We start from the raw sequence: 20,203 nt of genomic DNA, 5'->3' as shown, positions 1-20,203 counted from the left end.
GAGATTATTGAAACTGGAATATATCCAGGTGCTCTAAAGCTAACCCTTCTCCTCTTGCAAAAGGCTTATGTTGATCTTTTATGACCAAAAGTGATCAGCAATGATTCTACATTTCAAAAAAAATACATTTTATATGAGGGCATGGTACTTTAGCAATAAAATGTCCAGTCTATCCAGTGCAAGAAAAATGACATCTTTATTATTTAGTGGGAAGGAGTGACACTCACTGGCCAGAATATATAGTGTCATAAACTAAGTGAATTTAAGGTGTCCTTTGAATGGTTTTAATATGTGTTTTGGAAATAGAGAGAGAGAAAGCCACTCAGCAGATAAATACAGAAGAGAAACCACAATTAGCAGGAAGTTACAAAACTTGCAGGCTGTATTACCAACCTGTGAAAAGCTTTAGTCCCTTAGTAAATAAATCACACCAGTTATCTCCCCTTGTACATCCTCACGCACATAGATCTTTGCGCCTTGCATCACCTTTTTCTTGATTTGGCTCCTTTTCAAGGTTTCCAAATCTGGTTGCTTTTCTTGAGGCTTCATAGGAATCACTGAATCACAGAATGGTTGAGGTTGGAAGGTACCGTTAGAGATCCTCTAGTCCACCCCCTTGGTCAAGCAGGGTCACCTAGGAGATGTTGCTGAAAATATAGTGATAATATTTGCAGGCTATATTAGAATATCCAGGTGTTCTCTTTGTCTAACTTAAATTAAGGTGAAACAGGAGGAAAAGTATAAAATACTCTGTCGTTGTCATCCTTAATATATTGATAGACAGTACTTAAGACTAATGTGAACAGGACATGTATTGTGTTGTTATTGAAAATACCATATTCCTATTTCCTTTTATTGTATTTATATCTGATCTATAACTGTAGATCTGTAAAATCAATATGTATGAGCAAATCTTGACTGAGTTGATTTACTTCAGGAGTTCCTGATCACCTTCAAAAAGATGTGCTTCAAATATGGAGCATTAAAAAAACCCTTGTGTTCCTATTTATCTGTAGCCAATTAATTTGCATCTTCCTGAAGCTGACCTGCTGTCATTATTATTGAAAAGAAACTGACGTTCTCTCACCAGTTTTGGATTGTTACCTTGATAAGTGACTTAACACGAGGCAAATAATTTTAGCTCTGATTCTAGACATCTGAGAACATTCAGTACCACTGCAAAGTTATGCACTATTGGACTGCTGATAAGCATTAAAACAAATCACTAAATCCTCTCTTACAGTAGTTCTGATCTTCACTTAGACATGTGACTGTCTCTTAGCCATAGCCAGAGTGCTGCGGTTTTAAAACAACCATATGGGATGTTGAAAATAACAACCACCACAATACAGAGTTCACAGAGAGCAAAGACCTTACCAAAATCCTCTCTACCAGTACCTGACCTAAGTAGATTAAAGGAAGCTCTTGTGAAGCAGGAGTGGTTGGACCTTTTGACTGCTATATGCATGGACCTTCCAGTGCAATTATAGGAGGAAAAAGCAAGAATTTTTTTTCAGCCTATGGAAAAGGGGATTAAGAGTTTATGCTTATACTTTGCTGGCAACATATCCTTTCTCCTCCATTCTGGCCTTCTGATGAAAGCTGTCCTCTCAGCCCTGCTAAACTATCTCTGCTATTTCAATTGTGAATGGCTGTTTTATACTGTCAGCCTAGGAGCAGTGCACCTTCTTCACAGTAAGTGGAGGTAAAAACAGGACATACTTATTTGAGCAATGCCTGCTTAAAACCTGTAGGAAGTACTATGCTAACGAATGATAGCAGCTGAAATATGATTTATGTATTTATGCATATCCTAATATAATGAATCTGGTTTGTATTTTATTACAGTACAGAACATGTGGAATCTCTATGTAGCATCCATACTGACAGCTTAAAAAGTCAAAGCAAATTCACGTGAATTACTCCTGGCTTTTTGTTTATTACCACTGTGGGCAGTAGAAGGAAACAAAGGGATTTTAAAATGGGGTAACTGAAATGGCAGGGATCTGGGAGAAATGAATGGGGCTGTACTCAGAAGCAGCTTTCCATGTGTGCACTTTGCCTAGAAATAAGACCTCTAGCAATGGTAGGAGTGGAACAGCAGTCTCATAAGAAAGATGAGAACAAACATACTTAAGTAGTTCCAGGAAGTGCTTGGTAAACGTATACTTGAGTTGTTTGATGTGGTTATCTGCTATTTCAGAGGACTGAAACCAAGACCAGCCAAGTTCCTATGTTCCCATGGTTGTTAATGGGAAAATGGTCTGTGTTTCAACAGACCTGAGTTCTACGTGCCTCTGACATTGTCCTGATGTATGGATAAGTCTGTTCATCTCTTTGTGGCTTTCACCATTCACCCATCATTGGAATTGCTAATTACCTTATTTTCATGTCTGCATTTTCTTTACATGGAAAGCAGTCTGTGTTAAGGAAAGGCTAAAACTTTGCATGTGCCCATGCCTAGACTCTTCTGGTGCTGGTTGCTGGGAATACACTTGAGCTATAAGCTCCTTATCAGCTTGCTCTTTCCCATTTGACAAGTGCTGGCTTGTGTTCCTGTGTCTCTAAGTTTGTTCTCAACACTTTGTTCTGTTTGGTTTCTTTTTCGGAATATCACTTTCCAGTAAAAGTGCCTGCAGGAGGAAAGCTTAACTTTTGCCCCCTCTGCTGGCTGGCTCATCAAAAGCTGGACAGAGTCTCATGCCAAAAGTGCCGCTACGTATCTTGGCCAGGGTGTTGCTATCTGGGTCTGTTTTTCTCTTCTCCCCTTATTCTTCTAAAGACATATCAGTACCAGCTATTTGCCAGCAATGAAGAACTAGAAATCATTAAAATGCCCACCACAAACGCATTTTTCTTTGTTAATGCCATCAAAATTGGTGAAACAGTTTCTTGCGTGTAAGAGACTAGGGGAAATCAGACTTTAATTTTGGGTAAGTATGATAAACATGGCCTCTTCTCTCCTATACTCCTGACAGTACAGGTTTGGCTTGGTATTTTACACAGTACTGCTGAATCTCAGGCCTTTATTGTCTGACTGTCAGGTGAAAAGATTGCCAATACAGGGCATACTCAGAAGCAGTGTTCAACAGAACCAAATGCCAGTTAGGCAGCAGCAGCAGTTTACTGAAAGCACCCAAAAGATTGTAGCCATTTCAGGGGTTAGGTAGGAACCTCAAGCTGCTTCTTGCACTTGGGTGTCTTGGTCTCCTTGGGACAGATTTCAAGAAGAATATTGCGCTGCTTTGAATTCTCTTTGGAAATCAATGCACTAGCATTTTTTTTAATTGATTGTACCAATAGATCAAGGTGTGAGACCCTAGGGACAGAAGTGCCAGCCCTGAACTGTATGTCTAGGTAAGAATAGGTTTCACAGCCTGCAACCTCCTCCTTATAACTAGCTGCCTAAAGTCTTTCCTCTATGTCAGGCCTAGTTTTCTGCTTGCTCCTAACCACTCCTATTTAGTTGCTAGAGCACCTGCTTGCGCTCAAAACCCTTCTGAGCCTAGGGATATTCACACTCACATCTTCCACATCTGACAGCTACCAGCTAGCTGTCACAGGCAAAAGAGCCTCAAGTTGGGGAATTTTACTTAATTTATCGCCAAACAACTCAAACTTTTGGTCAGTAACTTGGGTATTGAAAAAATGACCACCTTTAATAATTGAACAAAAACTTCTGTAAACACCTAAACTCCTTAATCCCTAGTCTCTGCTTTCTGTATTTTAACTACAGGTTACACTCAGTTCATCAAAATCCATCCATCAAGGTGATAGGGGTTGTAGAAGATTGAGGTGCTAGGTGCGATGAGTATTTTTTTGGTCACTCCATAACTATAAGCTTCTTTCTGCTGCTCTTTTGTTACTATAGCTGCTCTAGAATGGGATTCTCGGGGACCAGCAAGAGGCTACTCCATGAGAGGGAGTGAACCAGGAGCAGAGAGGGACCCCGACACAAGCAGGGACGGCCCTCGTGCCAGCAGGCCACAGCCCTGCAGCAGCCAAGCAGGGCGTGCAGAGCAGGTTGCTGATAACAGGGTCTACGGAGAGCTCCAGACAAGGCGAGGTGATGAGGCAGGGCCAGGCCCAGGCCTGGAGGCAAACTCCCCCAACACAGAGGCAAGACCTGTGCAGCAGAGAGAAGCAGCGGCAGGGTTGGGTAGAGGCACGTAGCTGAGGCAGGTACTGAGGGCCTGGGGCTGAGCTGCAGTGGGGCTCCTGGGGCATTGGGCAGGGGGGTGGGTGGAGGCACCAGGTGAGGTTGCTCAGGACCGCTAAGGCCTATGAAATGCACCCCAGGCCCTGAGAGGCTTGTGCAAGTGCCTTCACGGCTGTGTGTATGCCAGCGTGGTGTGCCCATGGGCTGTTGCCCCCTCAGGGGTGTACATAGCCCTTTTGGCACGGAGGACCCACCCCTCCAGAGTGTGTCTCTAGCCCCAGGTAACTGCTGGTATCTTTCTTAAATGTGCTGAAGCAGGGCTGTCGAGAATCGCGCTAACTGGCTGCAGTTTTGCCTCTCTGTGGTGAAGCTTTTAGCATATAATGTCTCAGTTCCTTTTTCTGCCCCACTGTTGTTTCTATCTGTTTCAGAGGGATGTGAGAAAATGCTGTGTGTGCCACAGGACAGCCCTGCAGCCTCCTGGTCCTTAAATCTTGTCACTGATGCCCATGGCCCTGCGCAGGTAGTCAGCTGTGCTGCTGGGGAAGCAGTGCTGCTGTGCAGCTAATGGTTGGGCTTCCTGGGGTGGCAGGCTCCAGGGAAGCGGACTAAACTCTGTAACACCAGGATGGGGGAGCTCTTTTGTGGGAAACGAGGTCCAGTGTGCCAGGATCCTGTTGGCTTTTGTGGGAAACGAGGTCCAGTGTGCCAGGATCCTGTTGGCACTTCAGGCCAGCCCTGCCTTTTCCTGAGTGACTGCATGCCTTTGTCTTCAGGCTCAAGAGAGCTACGAGGCCAGACGCCTGCCCTCTGGCCATCTGTGCTAACCGTGGGCTAGAGTGTACGCGAGGAGGCCAACATCATCTCTACTCTCATTTAGTAAAAGAAAATGTGATGTACTGAAAACCCACTGCCTTAACTCTTTTGGTAGCAACTAAACTCACACACAGAGTGCCTGTGCTGCCAATGGAAATGTGTACTCGCATCTGATTAGCTCCTCTTCCAGAAAACCAGAATGATAACATTTGCTACCCCACCATTGAAATGAGATTTGGAGGGGGACAAAGAGCTCCAACAAATAACTGTCACACCAGTAGTGGACAGAAAGACCTAAAGCCAATCCCAAGATGAAAGAATGCGGGCTTCCTGGCAGCTAATTCCACCAATTGCTGACATGAGCCTCACACAGCGTTGTCCTGTGCAGATTTGGTTTTCAGCTGCGTAGAAAATGGTAAAGGTCAAGGAGGTAGATGTGAGCTAACTTTTCAGTAACTACGCAGTAACTCTAGTCTAGCAGTATAGGGTAAACGCGTGGCAGAGCAGCTTTGAAAGGACAACTAGATGTCAGAAAGCCCTGTGGGAGGAGAGGAGGCTAAACCAGCTGAGGTGCCGTGAAGTGAGGGGGAGAAACGGAGGAAAGAGCCAGAGACTTTGGGAAATTGGGTGAAATAGCCCTGGGAAAAGGTTTCCCGGGAATGTGCCAGGCCTGTGCTTGTTGCGTTGCCTTTCCTATGAGAATAAGCCCCCTAAGGGATGTGGTGGGAATGGGGGCAATAGGTGTCCCTGAAGAGACATAGCCGTGCCAGTTGTGGCAGTGGAGAAGAGCCATCGGAGGGACTTTGCCATTGCTGGCTGGTTGGCCTAGGCTGGCAGGTAGCCAGCCTAAGACACTTTGCTCTTCCTTGGAGGGGCTGGAGCCAGGCTGATGGGGAGGAGAGCTGGTGGCCCGCTTGCAGCGAGGGCAATCGACGGCTGTCTCTTCCGGGGGGAACTCAGCCATGGTGACGTGTTGTGACAGGGGCTGTCCCTCTACCTTGTTGCACTCTCTCGGCTTGTCTTGGGGTGGGTTGGTTTGGACAGGCTGCAGGGCTGCTGCAGCCTGGAGGAGGGCAGCTCCTTTATCCCACGAGGTTTTCCCCACCTTCCTCCTCTTCCTCCTCTGCGTGTCCTTCCTGCTCTGCCACAGCCACTCCATCTGACTCTCAGAAATCGGTGCCGGGGAGGAAGGGACAGCCTACTCCTGGTGACCCTCTGCCACCACCAGTGGCTCTTGTGGTAATGACTCTGTGAGAGAGTGAAACAGTGACCTTAGTGGTCCATGGTGACATCAGCAAGCCCTTGTGATGTCCTGCATGGCTTGGTCCCCACCCCAAGGAGGGCCCGTGTGGACTGAAGGGAGCCCCACTCTGGAGGGGCAGGGGGTCGGATGGGCTGAGGGCTGCTTTCCTGGGGACTGTATGTAGGGGCCTTGGTGCTTGCCAGAGAGAAAGGCTGCTCCTGTGCCAGAGGCGGTGCTCCTGGCCTCACCGCACAGGTTGTGGGCTCCAGGCACCTCCCCATCCAGGGCATGTCCACTAGGATGGCTCCCAGGGTGTCCCTGCCTGCCCCATAGGCACCGTGGAGCCGCAGACTGGGTGCAGTGTTCCCAGCAGTCTCCCGAGGGCTGAGCAGCAGGCACAGCTCGCTTCCTTCGACCTGCTGGCCACCCTCTAATGCCTTGGGAAATGTAATATATCAGTATGCTTACCTGGCTGATTGATATTGTTGAACTAAAAAATGATTTGTTCATTAAGTCTAAAAATGTTAGTAGCTTGGCTACATGATACTCCACTTTTATTCAAACAAGTTGTATGCTGAATCTAGTCTCTACACTGGTTTCAAGAAACAACCAAGTAAACTAAAAACATGTTGTTTTTATTTTTAATATAGCCTTTGGAGTAGGAAGTCTTTTCATTCTGTTTCTCTTGCATCATGCTTTCCCTTTGATTTAAGATACTAAACCTCCTACTCTGATCATTTTCAACTCCCTGTTTTGCAATTATAGATCATACTTTGTTAATACATGTGGGTCTTATGTATTCTGACAAGAATCTGGAAAAGCAAAAAGTAATTTAAAAGATATTATAAAATATATTTATAGAGATAAAACAGTGCTTTTCTACTACATGTAGTAGAGTTCAGCACTGAAACTTCTGAATTAATGAGAAGTGAGCTACTGTACCTTCTTCATAGAAGTGTAAAATATGTTGTGCAAGGACTCGTTTGGTACTAAAAAGTTGTATAGCCTGTAAGCATAGCTTTGCATCAGATCAAATCACAATGTTTTCCTTTACAGCTAAAGAGTTGAGGTACAGAGCTGTGTTAACACAATCATATTTCGTTTATGCTTTATGAATGGCCTGAACACAAATGGGCCCAGTGCTTGTATAGTTGGTATTATCCTGAAAGCTTCTTCAGCTATCTCCAGCTCCTCCAGCAATCTTCAGGTGTTACGGGCAAGGCCAGAGACGTTCGCCGGTATTGCTTTATCGTATTATTTCAAATTTGTTTTGCATCTCTGTGATTGGGGGTCAGATAAATAAATTCTAGACTGCAATTAACATTCCTCCAGTTTTGCAGGTACAGAAACTTCATGGTAGTACCATGAAGTTTGATATTATTTTAGCAATTTGCAATCATATCCTATATCTCTGCTATCATTTAATATGAATTATAATTACCTTCATACATACCAATTATAATTGCATTATAAATAAGCCTTTTAAAGCCTGTTGAAGTGCACAAGGAAATAATTTTTTCAAAAACTTATTCAGTACACTTCCATATTCATCAATTTATCCCATTAAAGTACAAGAATGCACAGCAACAGATGTTGTTTGTAGCAGTTATATAATCAGTTAACAGATACTTTCCCCCTGCCTTCAGCTCAAGGAATTGATTTCTTGACAGTGATTAGGAACTTGGATAATCCATGTTAAAGGTCAGTCTTAATAGCATGGATCAGGATGGGTAAATACTTGACAAGGAAATGCAAAGTTGATTCAGGGACACTTATACATGTCAAGTTCTAACTACTGCTCAAGAAACTCAATTATTAATGGGGCTCAAATCCTCTCAAATCTCTGTGGATAATAGTGACAGAATTAATGGTTGAGCCATTCCAGAGCCATATGAATGGAAGAAGGATTTTTTTTTATACCTTCAAATCCAGTTTCAGGTTTGAACAGTCAGCTGTTGTCTGTGCGGCAGCTGAGTAACAACTGTCTTTATATGACTGTGTTAGGACTTAGATGCACTTGACCTGCAGTGTGAACCAAGCATAGCTGTTTATGTGAATGGGATTGTTTTCAGTGTTCCTGGGTACACTGAAACATTTTCAAAATCTGAAATATTCCTGTAAAAGAAAAGGGAAAGCTGAAGGGCCCTTACATATTTTTCCATAGTACTCCTATTCTGCAGTTTTGCCTGGTTCTAGTTATAGTTTAAATATGCTGCATAAAGAATATTGCCTAAGTTTACTCTCCATCTGAGACAAAGACACATTCTGGATGTTTCTGTACACATACAGTTCTTTGCAAATGCTAAATAAATACTTTCTGCAAATTGCTGTATGGCAGATGAGTTTTGCATGTCACACTGGCTGTGCAGCAGTATAGCAAGTTCAGCTGGAAGCAGCTAACTGGGGAGAAACTTGGGATGAATTTATTGTCAGCAGCAGTCTGAGCGGCAGTGCCCTGAACTGCTGCAGCCTTTAAAAACTGCAATTATTGCAGAGGGCCTTTTGGGCACAAAGGACACCTCTGTGATCCTGGGAAGATTTGAATACTGGATTTTGGTATAGTCTATCAAAACACTTCATGTGTCAGCTTCTGAAGTACTTGTGCCCAACCAATATTGGAGAAGTGACTCTTAGGTGAGAAAAGACTTTGTTTGGAAGGCAATCGCTGCATCCTTTTCAGAAACATCTCAAGCTGAGCCATTGCATTCAAATACGAATTTTCCTTTTCGGAAGTGTTCTTGGCTAGCAGGTTTCAGAGCTGAAAACGGGCATGCAATCTGTTTAGCATTAGAAACGCTAAATGTAGTGCAGGTGCTAGAAAACATTCCCAGCTTGACAGAAATGAAAACCTTGTTTCAAAGCTAATGTCAGGGCCTTAAAGGCACTAATAGGCCTTAACTGCCATAAACAGCCTCACCTGGAGTCTCCACCCACACATCTGCTGCCCATTGCCCCAGGAGCTTCATTTAAGCTCAGGCTGGGACATAGCAGTGTTTTTTTTTGGGGGCTATGCTGTAGGTGTGCCTGTGCTTCTGTATGGCTGTACCACTGAGTCCATGCCACTTCTGTTTCCTGTAGTGCTGGGTTATTGATGGGGTTTCCTTGCTGGCCCCTGGACCTCAGTCCTTGTCTCTTGAACAAGCCTGTGTTATAGTACTGTTCCTGGCTGGGCTTCCTGAATGGCCCCTGGACCTTCCTTGCTACCTCTCCTTGTGTGATGACCACTGAATAGTTGAAGGATCTGGTCACCCTCGTTGCCCCAGCCCTTCTCAGGCACCGTAGGAGCGTGAAGTTGGGTACCTACCTGTGTTGTTGCCTCTCTTGTAGGGAGAGCAGCCCTGCTCCTGCTGATCCCTAGCAGGCAATTGTTTTGTTAGGCAGCATAAAATATTGGTTCTTGCAACAACTCTGGTAAATTTTATGTTTTTATTCTTATAAAGTGATTCCCATTTGAAATTCAGATTTCAAATGAATTTCATTTCAAAATTTAATGAAACCTTGCATAAAATGTAGTTTTATGTAGGTTACTACAGAACTTGGTGCTACTGGATGTTGTGTGTAAATGATTAGCCAGTATGATTATAAATTTGGCCCTAAGAGTGTGCTTCACTTCTTATATCTGTTGCTTCTATTCTAGGCTTATTGTTCTTGTTCTTTGCGTCCTAGCATCAAGCACTAATTCTTCTCTTCTGCTCGCTAACAAAAGTTTGTCATTAGCATTTATTGTTGTGGTGGTTTGTAGGATTAACGCAGCAGAGCTCCTCAACATCAGGCACGAGGTTATTGGGAACTTTGCAGGCAAGCCTCTTTCTTCTTCCATTCATGGCACCAAAAAATGTGTCAAGGGGACTTGATTCAGTGGCAATTGAAGAGATTCCCATAATCAAAAAAAGCAGGTATGCTGGTGGTTTAATCTACTATGCTGGGTGAAAAACATACTTTCTCTTCTTCTGGAAATCCCAAAGTCGTGTCCTAGGACAGGGAAAGTCAAAGTCCATCTTTCCTATACCATCACCATTAAAGTTTTTTTTTGCAAGATTTTCAATATGTCCTTGGTGTTGGGTTTCACTTCTTTAAAGAAACATTTGTAGCAGATTTGAAGATCGTTGCAATATAATATCATGGAGTAATATGATTAATTATATTAGGAAGGCTGCATGGGGTGCTGGGGCTTGAGGCTGTTGCATGGAGTTCAGAAGTGATAGGATCTTGCCTTTCCTATAGATGATAATTTTCAATGTACAGGTTCTGGGTGATGCCATGTTCTAGCTCACTTCCTAAACACATGATATAAAATGCAGCCATTATCGAATTGATTAAACTCTGAATTAGCCTTGCCCATAGTACAGAAGAAAAAAATCAGCAGTGAGGGTTTCTTGTTTCAATTTTTTTTGATTTTATTTTTATTAAGGTGCCTTTTGAGCCGTACAAGGTAGAGTATTTTAGCTGTTTGACTATATCCTATACTAGCCTTTTTTTGTTGTTTCCCTCAAGGATCCTGAAACCAGCTTAATGTGGCAACGTGGCAGACAGTTTGTCTCAAAATGGGGCAAATTGCAATACTCATATAGGAAAAAAACAAAGCATAGGATATACTTGAATTAACACGAACTAAAGTTATCCTTTGGGAGGCCTGCGCTGAAACGTAGCATCCTTATAACAGTACAGAGCTTTTTTTTTTTTTTTTAAATAACATATTAGTGTAAGCAACCTAATTAATAGGATCAGAAACATTCAGGTTGGAAAGGACCTCAGGAGCTCTGCAGTCTAACTTGATGCTCCAAGTAGGGTCAACACTGAATTTAGACCAGGTTACTGAGAGATCTGTCTAGCAGGGTCTTGCAAATCTCCAAGGCTGGAGGTTTTGCAGCTTCTGTGAACAACCTTTCCAGTGCTTAGGTGCTTATTATCTTCAGATCTGCACCTTCTGCTCCTCCTCTCCCTGGTATCCAATTGGGACTTCCTGATTTCAATTTGTGATTATCTCCTGCTATGTACCTCAGTAAAGAGCTTGGTTCCACCTTTTCAACAACATCCTTGTAACTACTAGGAGGCTGGTGCTAGGTCCTCCTTCCAGGTTGAACGAGTCCAATTCCCTCAGCATCTCCTCACAGCTCAAGCGCTTCAAAACCTGACCTCTGCTGAACTCGCTCTAGCTTATCAACACACGTATTGCACTTGGTGGCAAAACTGCATGCATGATTCCAAATGTACTGTAATGAAGTGGAATAACCATTTTTTCTTGGTTTATTGTTGATACAGCTCAGGATGCTGTTATCCTTCATCTCTGCCAGCAAAATTGCTGGCTGCCATGTAGCCTTCTATACACCAGGCCCCCTAGGCCCTTTTCAGAGCCGCTACGCAGTCAGTACCCAGAGTGATGCATGGGTTTAATCTACCTCACGTACAGGACTTAATATATGTTCATGTTGGATTTTGAGATTCCTGTTGGCCTCTTCTAGCCTGTTCAGGGGCCTTTAAATAGCAGCTTTACTTTCAGGTTTTTTGACTGCACCCCTGGTTTGGTGTCATTTGTGGACTTGATGAGGTTTATTTCCTTTCCTCTTCTGGGACATTGACAAAAATATTAAAGAAGAGATGTTCCAGGGTAGACACCTACGGGACCCTGGTTGTCACTGGCCTCCAGGCTGGATATGGTCTCTGCAATTCTGATAAGCTCTTCCTCACGTGATTTTTATTTAAAAAAAAAAAAAAAAACCTAAAGTACACTAAGTATTATTGGTATACTTACATTTGTGTGCTGAAATCTCATTATTTTAATAGTACAGCCCCCAGGGATGTTAGTCTGTCATTTGCTCTGAGGTTTTTGAACTATCCTTGGCATTGGTGTTTACCTTATTTAGAAGGGTTTCCCTAGGGGATAGAAAAGTCTCCTTATGTGCAGGGCTGTTAAGATTTTATTGCTGGTTTAGGAGTTTCAGAGTTTAGATACAGACTCTTGACATGGAATCGGAAGAAATGACATCTGACAAGAGCTGTTATGCAACAGGGAATGTTTCAGGCTAGTCGGTGGAGGAAATCTCAATTTTCCTATTGTTTTCAGCATGACATTAAGAGATGGTGAAAATCGTAGTACAAGCATATCTGAAATCTGGCTTTCTGGTCTGTCTATCAGAGTTCTTCATAAAGCCTTTATGTTCACCATTTGTTTAAACATTTAGTACGTTACCAGCGTGGCAGAGATGACTGAAATATTGTCCATTGAAGTAGTGGGTACTCTGCCAACCTTTGAGGAATTAATCATCCAGAATTCAGTTATACTTATTTCTCCCCTCTGTTCTTATGACTTCTTAATTTTGCTTTTCAAACTTTTTTGGGGTGGGGGAAGGAGTATGCATTTTGACACATCTAGATTTTTTTTTTTTCCTTGAATGGTGATACTAGGAATATTGTGGTAATAGCTGTTCCTTCTGTATTTGTGTGTTTTGAATTTATGGAATGCACTTAATGCAACAGTTATCACTGGAGCGATAATCAGCAATTTCACTAAAGTGTCCGAATCTACTATAATTAATGTTATCAAATCGACAGCTTTCTATTGCAGCATGTAAGTTATACAGCTGTCAATGGCTTTACATGAAGCATTCACTATGGCAAGTTTTTTTTTTTGAAATTAACTGAATTTCAAGTTAATTAATTAGAAATGTGAAATTTGAAATGTTGAGTTTTACCTATTGATTTAACAGCATTCAACCTTTTTGTCATTTTGTTCCTTGTCTCTTAAGTCATTGAATGCAGAAATATGACATTTGGAGAATGTTCTCTGCTTGAATAGGAAGAACAAACTGGTTAAACACAAAGTACCTGTGAGGAAAAATATTAATGAATGAGAGAAACAACACTAGATTTATACTTACAGATCAACTTGAGAGGTCACCAAACCATTTTTTCTTTTTACAGATTTCTCTTGGTGCTGATTTGTTTAATATTCAGTGTACTGTCTACTATAGAGCATTATTCTGAATTTGCCACAGGAACCCTTTTCTGGATGGTAAGTGAACTTTTTTGTGAAAGACTCTAGTTGGTTTGACTAAATCTAAATTGTTTTATATGAAGAAGGGAAGTATCTTAAAAGTCCTCATGCAAAGTATGCTACCATGGACATTTAAAATGTTACCTGCTTTCACTTAACGGAAGGTCATAGTTAAGGGATGACTATTTTCCAGATACGTAAACTAAGAGGATACTTAATAGATTAACTGTTTGTATAGACTTGTTTTTCATAAGGTATGAAACTTAACCCAGCAGCTCTTAAAATGGGTGCATGGTGTTCATTAGTTGCATGCAAAGTGGAACAGGATATTCCATGGGCAGGATTGTATTTTTATAATATACCTTTTCTAAGTCTTAAGGTGAAAATTGGCCAAGAATTATGCTCTTCAGAAGTATCTGAAACTCGGGGGTAAGTAATTACTAGCACACTAATCTATCAGTATGTAAGTCAGGAGCAGCTCCTGTCACACTTCTGTGCATCATAGGTTTGGTTTTGAAGTTGGTGCTTGTTAGCTCTTGCTGCTGTTAGTGAGTCACCAGTGTCTCAGGTTCTTGTGGAGCATACATGAAGTTGTGTACTTGGTATTTTGCAACAGGATAGAGTCATTCTGTTGCTTACCTAAGATCCTTTTTCTTGCTGTTAGGATTTGAAATAGTCATTTAAATAGGTGTTGCAACAGAAAGATCTGCCCGCTTGGAGTTAGATGTTTGGGGGGGGAGGGTGTTTTTACAGTGGCCGGGGATCTGAGTATTTAAGATTGAAGTGTACCTGAACCCTGTTACTAGGCCTGAGCTAAGTTTCTTAAAAATGTAAAATTCACACCTAGCAACCATCCATACGCAATTGCAAAATACATATGAAGTACTGAAGTGTTATTTCGAAGCAGGTGAGAAATAAGGACAAGTAATTTGCATGAGGACCCTAGAGAAAGTTGTCCTCTGATTCCCTTATAGTTCTTCCTTTTCCTCCAGAAATTTAAGACTAGAAATAAAGTATACTTGATAAAAATGGAGTAAATAACTGTGCAGCAGTTGTTCACAACATCTGGTTTTCTAGCCATTCAAACCCTTTGATCTTAATGTGCAGTAATCTCAGAGGTCTTGGTTTAAATTTTTTCTTTGCTAAGTGATGACTTTTAATGTGATGGATTTTGGTTGTTTACCATCTGGTTTTGAGCTACTCGTTTGTTTTCCTATGGCTTAGACTACAGTAGGATATGCAGCCTTTGTGTGCAATTGACTAAGCCATCATTAGGTTCGCAAAGTTATTTTGGGGTTCTGATTAATGTTAATTCTGTAACAAATGTTGCCTGGCCCGTAGGCTGTGTTTAGTGTCAAACAAAGTGCAATATTCTGTCTGACATATGCAGGCTTCTTGGACTTCCTTCTTAGAGGATGTAGAGCAATTATAGTTTGGCTTAACTACCACCAGAAACAATGATACTGGCAAAGATTCAGTGTTTAGCCACATGTGTAGACACATTATTATAGAAAGAAAAATAACTCAATGAAGATGTGCAGTTCACATAGTGCCTGCATAAATTGTCAGCTATTTTTATACTGTCATCATCTAACAAATGAATCGCGCGTGGTCAGTGATATTGCTGAAACAATTTCTTGGCCATCTTCTGTTACAGCCCTACCATGCAGGTACCTCTTCTGAGTTTATTTTCCCTCCCTGCAGTTTCCTTAGCTTCCTTCCTAGAAATGGCCAGCACAGAGGTTACTGTACTGCTGGCTATGGTAGTTTCACTTGCCTAGAATGGGTGGATCTTAAACCTCTGTGTCTTAGTTCTGTTCTGAAATAAATGATTTTAAGTTATAGCATCTGAAAGGTTGCTTTTGCAGCTGGAAAAATTAGTTATTTCTTGCAGTTGTGAGATTCCCTGCTTATTTAGTAGCTAAATGGTTAGATTCCTGTTTGGAGACCTTCTCTTTCTCACCTTTACCTGAAGAAATTTAAAACCGCATCTCCCACTTTACTCAGGAAAGTGCTAGCCCCACTGAACCACAGTGTTGGGGATCTTTGCTCTCTTAATCACCTTTATCCTTATAGTTTGCAACATAATTGCCTATTCAGAGAACCAGAGAGAGTTCCTTTCCTCAAAATATGAAAAAATATGCCTATCCATTCTGTCTGCTGTGCTGCTCTGCTCTCTTGAAACTTGAGAGTGGTGGAGACTGCCAGCACGTTAAGAAACACAACTAGACTATCGATTGGATCCAGTATGTAATGAATTGACTGCTCTTTCCTGTTTTAAAGAAACTGAAAATTCTTTTCATGGCTCTGTTTGTTTGTCAGTAGCTAGCAAATAGTGGTATGCTGTGCTTTTGTTTTCCTATTTGGGGGAAAATTGTTTTTCATTATATTGAGTTAAATTAAGAGTTGGGAAGGACTGACTTCAAGATTATAATGCTGAAAGTTGGCAAGATCTGACAATGGGGATAGCATTGAAGTGTCTGCATTTTCTCCAGAGAGAGTGAGATGACATGCCAAATACAATTTTGGATAATATGTATCACTGGGAGAGATACGGGACATTAGAAACGGAAGTAACTACAGGTATGTACTAAGCCACTAGTGAGTTTTAAAGACTGAATTTTTAATGTTCTTGGTAGAACAGGGTAAGGGAACTTCTTGTTGGGAGTGAAAGCTGTCATCATCCAGACAAACTATATGAATAAATCAAGGAGAATCAGGAAAGCCTTCAGAAGTGAAGTGTTTGTAGTCTGAGTGGAAAAAGGGAGCTGAAAAAGCAACTGAAGGAGCTTAGTGTGTGTGTGTGAGGAGAGCAGGTGGGTACCCACACAAAAAATACTTTTCTTCCAACTGTCTGAAAATTGAGGTGAATTTTGGAGGAAAAAAAATGATTCTTTGGCCCTCCTTTTGAATGAAGGAGGCCAATCTATTGTCTTTGAGACATTAAATATGTTGCTTAGCCACGGTTTCCAATTTAGACTGATTGCATGGCTCCCCAAATGCTGTAAATTGTCCCATGGTCCTTACTCGGGCTTAAAGGTAACTTATTCTTTGTGTTTATGCAGAAAATACATGTTGCAAATACCAATCTGGTCAGCTGCTTCCAGGTCCGGGGACCTGTACCCTAAGCAGGCCACCCGCCACAGAAGGGGCCGCCCAGCGGAGAGCTCTTTAGCAGGCCGCACCCCAATTGGGGGGGAGGAGTGTCCGCCTCATGGCCAGAGGCCCTATGATTAAGCAGGCCACAGCAGAGAGGGTGTGCTGCTTCACCCTCACAGGCTGGACTCACGGGTCCGCGGTAAGTGAGGATCCTTAATCCCTGACCTGGCCTCCCAGGTTGGGGGGGGGGGGGCGGAGTGCGGCGCATCCCTGAAGCCCGGCGTTGGGGGTGGACCGCCCCCGCTGGCCGTCCCGCAGCCTCCGGCGGAGCCGTCTTCAGTTGGGGAGTACACCCTTGGCTTCTTCAGGCCTTGAAGAAGACCACCAGTGCCTTCAGCTCCTTTTCATCGTCTTTCCTGGGTCGCGGACAAGGAAAAGCCCCGCCCCCCTCCATTTTAGGGCACATGGCTTTTTATAGCTGGACCGCGTGGTGCCCGCAGGTATCCAAGCGCTGCCATTGGTCACACTCCGGCCGGATCCGCGTTCTGATTGGTGTGTTTGGACCCGTCACCAGCATGCGGACCCGCCTGTCGACCGGCGGCGCCCAGGTCTGCTCCCCTTCCAGAACGTTCCCCGTGACTGACAGTCACCCCCCCCCCACCACCACCAATGATTTAATAACATGAGGGTGGGACACAAGGGCTACGAACTAAGGGTCACACAAAGGACAGCATGATTGACAGGACAAACAGACCACAAACAAAACCTTTTTAACAGATCTGAAACAACTTTCAATCTGTTAAGGGTTCTGCTATGACAGTAGAACAGGTGGAATTGCTTGTCTTGAAATTGCAAATGCTGTCAGCTGAAGGAGGATTTTTAAAGAAAAACATTTTCCTCATACTACCAAATACTGTGCATATTCATATCACTACACAAAGGGTTTTTTGCCAGCTCTGTCTGAGATGATTTAATTTAATTGCTCTATGATAAAAGAAAAAGGCATAATCTTTAATTCCTAGAGTTTTTTCCTCCTTTGACTATTTAGCAGGCTGGAAAGTGAGAGAAGTGACAGAGGTGTGCTGGCACAGCAAAGCAGCAACAGAATAGATAGCAAAGAGGTTTGTTTTTTCTTTTTTTTTTTTTCAGGAAGGTCATGAGTTTATAGATGGACACATTTCAGTGTCCATCTATAGCAGATGGCTTTCCAAATTCTCCACCTCTTCAGTCTAAAAATTCTGGCTGAAATCCCTACGGGACCAAGCTGTTTGGCAGTTGTTTTCCTGAGTGTTTATTTTGAGCTAGGCCTGTTGTGGTAAGCTAGGATCCTTAGTAGAAGGGACTGTGAAGGAAAATGGAATATGTAGGAATGGCTGAGGAGGTGATCTAGATGTTTGTCCTACCAAACATCAGGAAATGTGCAGTTTCCTGTAAGTATAAAGTAGTAAATGAGGAAAAAAAATTAAACAGAAGGTCAGGGGCTATTTCATCATCTGCCTCCCTCTGTGACTTGGACTGTACAATTTCTGATTTAAATTTCTTTCAGCTGGAGAATATGGAAATGACTGTTCTTGATGTAAAAGTAACTGTAGACAAAAAAATGAGTTGCAGTCCTGGATGGGTTATTCCAACTGATAAATTTCTTACTGTTTTAAAATAAGTTTAGTCTAGCGCTCTCAGCTTTACAGATATTGAAGGAAATCACATTTTTCTTCTCTGTGTAGATTCCAACCGTAACACAGCTTTGATTAGATTTTTGCCTTACGTCTATCATGCTTTTTCTTTTATTTAACTTTTTTGAATGTTTTCTCTATTAAATATAAGCCTGTCTTATCAAAGAAGTTGGCCATGAAATGACAGGTTTCAAATAGCATGTATAAATGATGTAATTGTATGTGTTTGTCCCTAATTTTTATGGCTCCATATTGGATGGTGATACCAGTCAGGAATGGATGTGTTTAGTAAGATGTCATTTATGGTGTTTGTACTCAGGAAAGCATGACTTCAGAATTGTTAAGCATGGCTATGAATACCCTTCAATAAGTACATTCCTATGCCCAGCTCATTTAGCTACAACTCTATATAGCTAAATTTTCATATTAAATATTTTGCTCTCCTTAGTAAGGAGTAGACTTTCCGTCTCTGTTCCACACTAGTCTTAATGCTTCCACTGAGATTTCTCATAAAGTTGACGGAAAATAGAGTTAAGCTAAACCAAAAAGAATGGACCTGGTAAAATGTGTTGGACTGGTAGCAGAAAAAGCCTTCTCTTTGATATAACTTGATACTACTTGTTTGGTATCTGTTATAATTGTGTTCCAGAGTTACTGATCTTTATTCATCCTGAATTTTCAAGATACTTGCAGAGAAAAAAGCTTGGAATTTGAAACACTTGGCTGAAAAAAAAATGTAAGAATTCTAGATTGGAATCTAACCTAGCTGTATATCCCTATCTTAGTGCTTTTTCATCATGCTTTCCTTCGAATAGCTGCATCCTTAAACCCCACCCCCCAAACAATCACTGTATAAACCTGCCTCACTGCCTGATGATATCTGCTTATTGGGTAATTTGGATGCTTGGAGTCGTGTTATGCTGTGTTACGCCGTTTCACGTTGTGTTATAGAGTGTCACAATGTAATGCAACATAACATAATGTGGCAATATAAAAAGATCTAATGTGGCACAACGGAGTGGAATGCTCCAGTACACAATAGCCTTCTGTTTTTCAGTAGCTGCGCTATTCATATATGCTTTCAAGTCCTACAAGCTGTAGAGAGCTAGAAATCTAGAAACTAATTTAAAACTTGGAAGTGTCATGCACTTTGCTGCTGTAATTTAGAACTCTCTGTAGTAGTTTTAGGAATATTACTGTGGCTATTTCCATATAGAAGGATACTTGTTGTGTAAAAGTTCTTAAATTACAAGCTGAATGGCTCTTTTGAATGAGAAAGGGAACAGAAGGAGCTCTGTGCTTTTGAGGACTTGATTTGTGCAAGACACCTGCGTTGGTAAGCAGAATAATTAGATGTACTACCCCTCCTTAGCTATGCAATTTTAAGTCTCAGCCAAGTGGCTTCTGCTGTTTTCTACTCTTGAGTTTTGTCACTTAGCCTGCCAGGGTCTTTTTGTATCTCTATAGCTTTGCTCTTACTCTTTCTCTAATACTGCTAACAAGATGGGGAAGAGATAACCCAAGCAGACCTTGCTTGAAGGATTTAAGAAGTCATATCTGAGTAGCTGGAGCAGGTGTGGGTTCATTGTAGACTGATATGAAGTATGGGATTTTCTCACCTATGATCTTCAACAATCAAATAAAAGATCTCAGTCAAAGCCCTGCTTACCTCTTTCATGATATCCCAGATGGTTTGGCTATGTTCTGCCTTTTCCAGTTCTTGTCTTGTCCTTCCCATGTTTGGAATAAGCTTTTTACACCTGTATACTTTCTCCTTTGATTCATATTCCCTTTGTAAACTCACTTGCATGTAATTTATGAACGTCATGCTGTCCTTAGAACTGGAGCACCCTGGTCATTTTTCCCCTTCCTTCTCTTAACCTAGGGGTCTAGCTTTTGTTGTATTCAAAAACTTAGATATGCTTATTATTCCTGAAGGAGGAGGCGGGAAAGATAAACGCGCCCACTGTGCAAAGAATCAACGCTTGGGGGCTTTTGAACTTGCATATCTTGATCATGCCAACTCAAGAGCTTTTTAGTTTGTTTCTGGTTTTTCAGAAGCTCATATGACTACCTATTATGGAAAGGACATGCTGACTGTACAAAGCTCTGTTCAGGTTTAGAGTGCTTCTCTGTTTTAGAGTAGGTTGTTATCAACAGCCTAATAATAGCAAGACTTACTTGAAGACCTCCTGCATAATAAATGGGTTGTACTAGAG

The 20,203-nt window shown here is 42.0% G+C and overlaps 1 protein-coding gene across 2 annotated transcripts in view; it reads left to right on the top strand.

The window, feature by feature from the left end:
* Window positions 1–20,203, top strand: part of LOC104146601 (potassium voltage-gated channel subfamily KQT member 1) — a 524,419-nt gene that overhangs the window by 19,840 nt on the left and 484,376 nt on the right. For both annotated transcript variants that reach the window (XM_009678697.2, XM_009678698.2), the window contains exon 3: window positions 13,140–13,230. In XM_009678697.2, the coding sequence (XP_009676992.2) occupies window positions 13,140–13,230 (91 nt within the window). The remainder of the gene's footprint in view (window positions 1–13,139; window positions 13,231–20,203) is intronic.

This window comes from Struthio camelus, chromosome 1 (genome assembly GCF_040807025.1).
Source record: "Struthio camelus isolate bStrCam1 chromosome 1, bStrCam1.hap1, whole genome shotgun sequence".
In the NCBI taxonomy this organism is placed as follows: Eukaryota; Metazoa; Chordata; class Aves; order Struthioniformes; family Struthionidae; genus Struthio; species Struthio camelus.
Note: the sequence above shows the minus strand (reverse complement) of the source record. Positions and strands in the feature narration are given on the sequence as shown.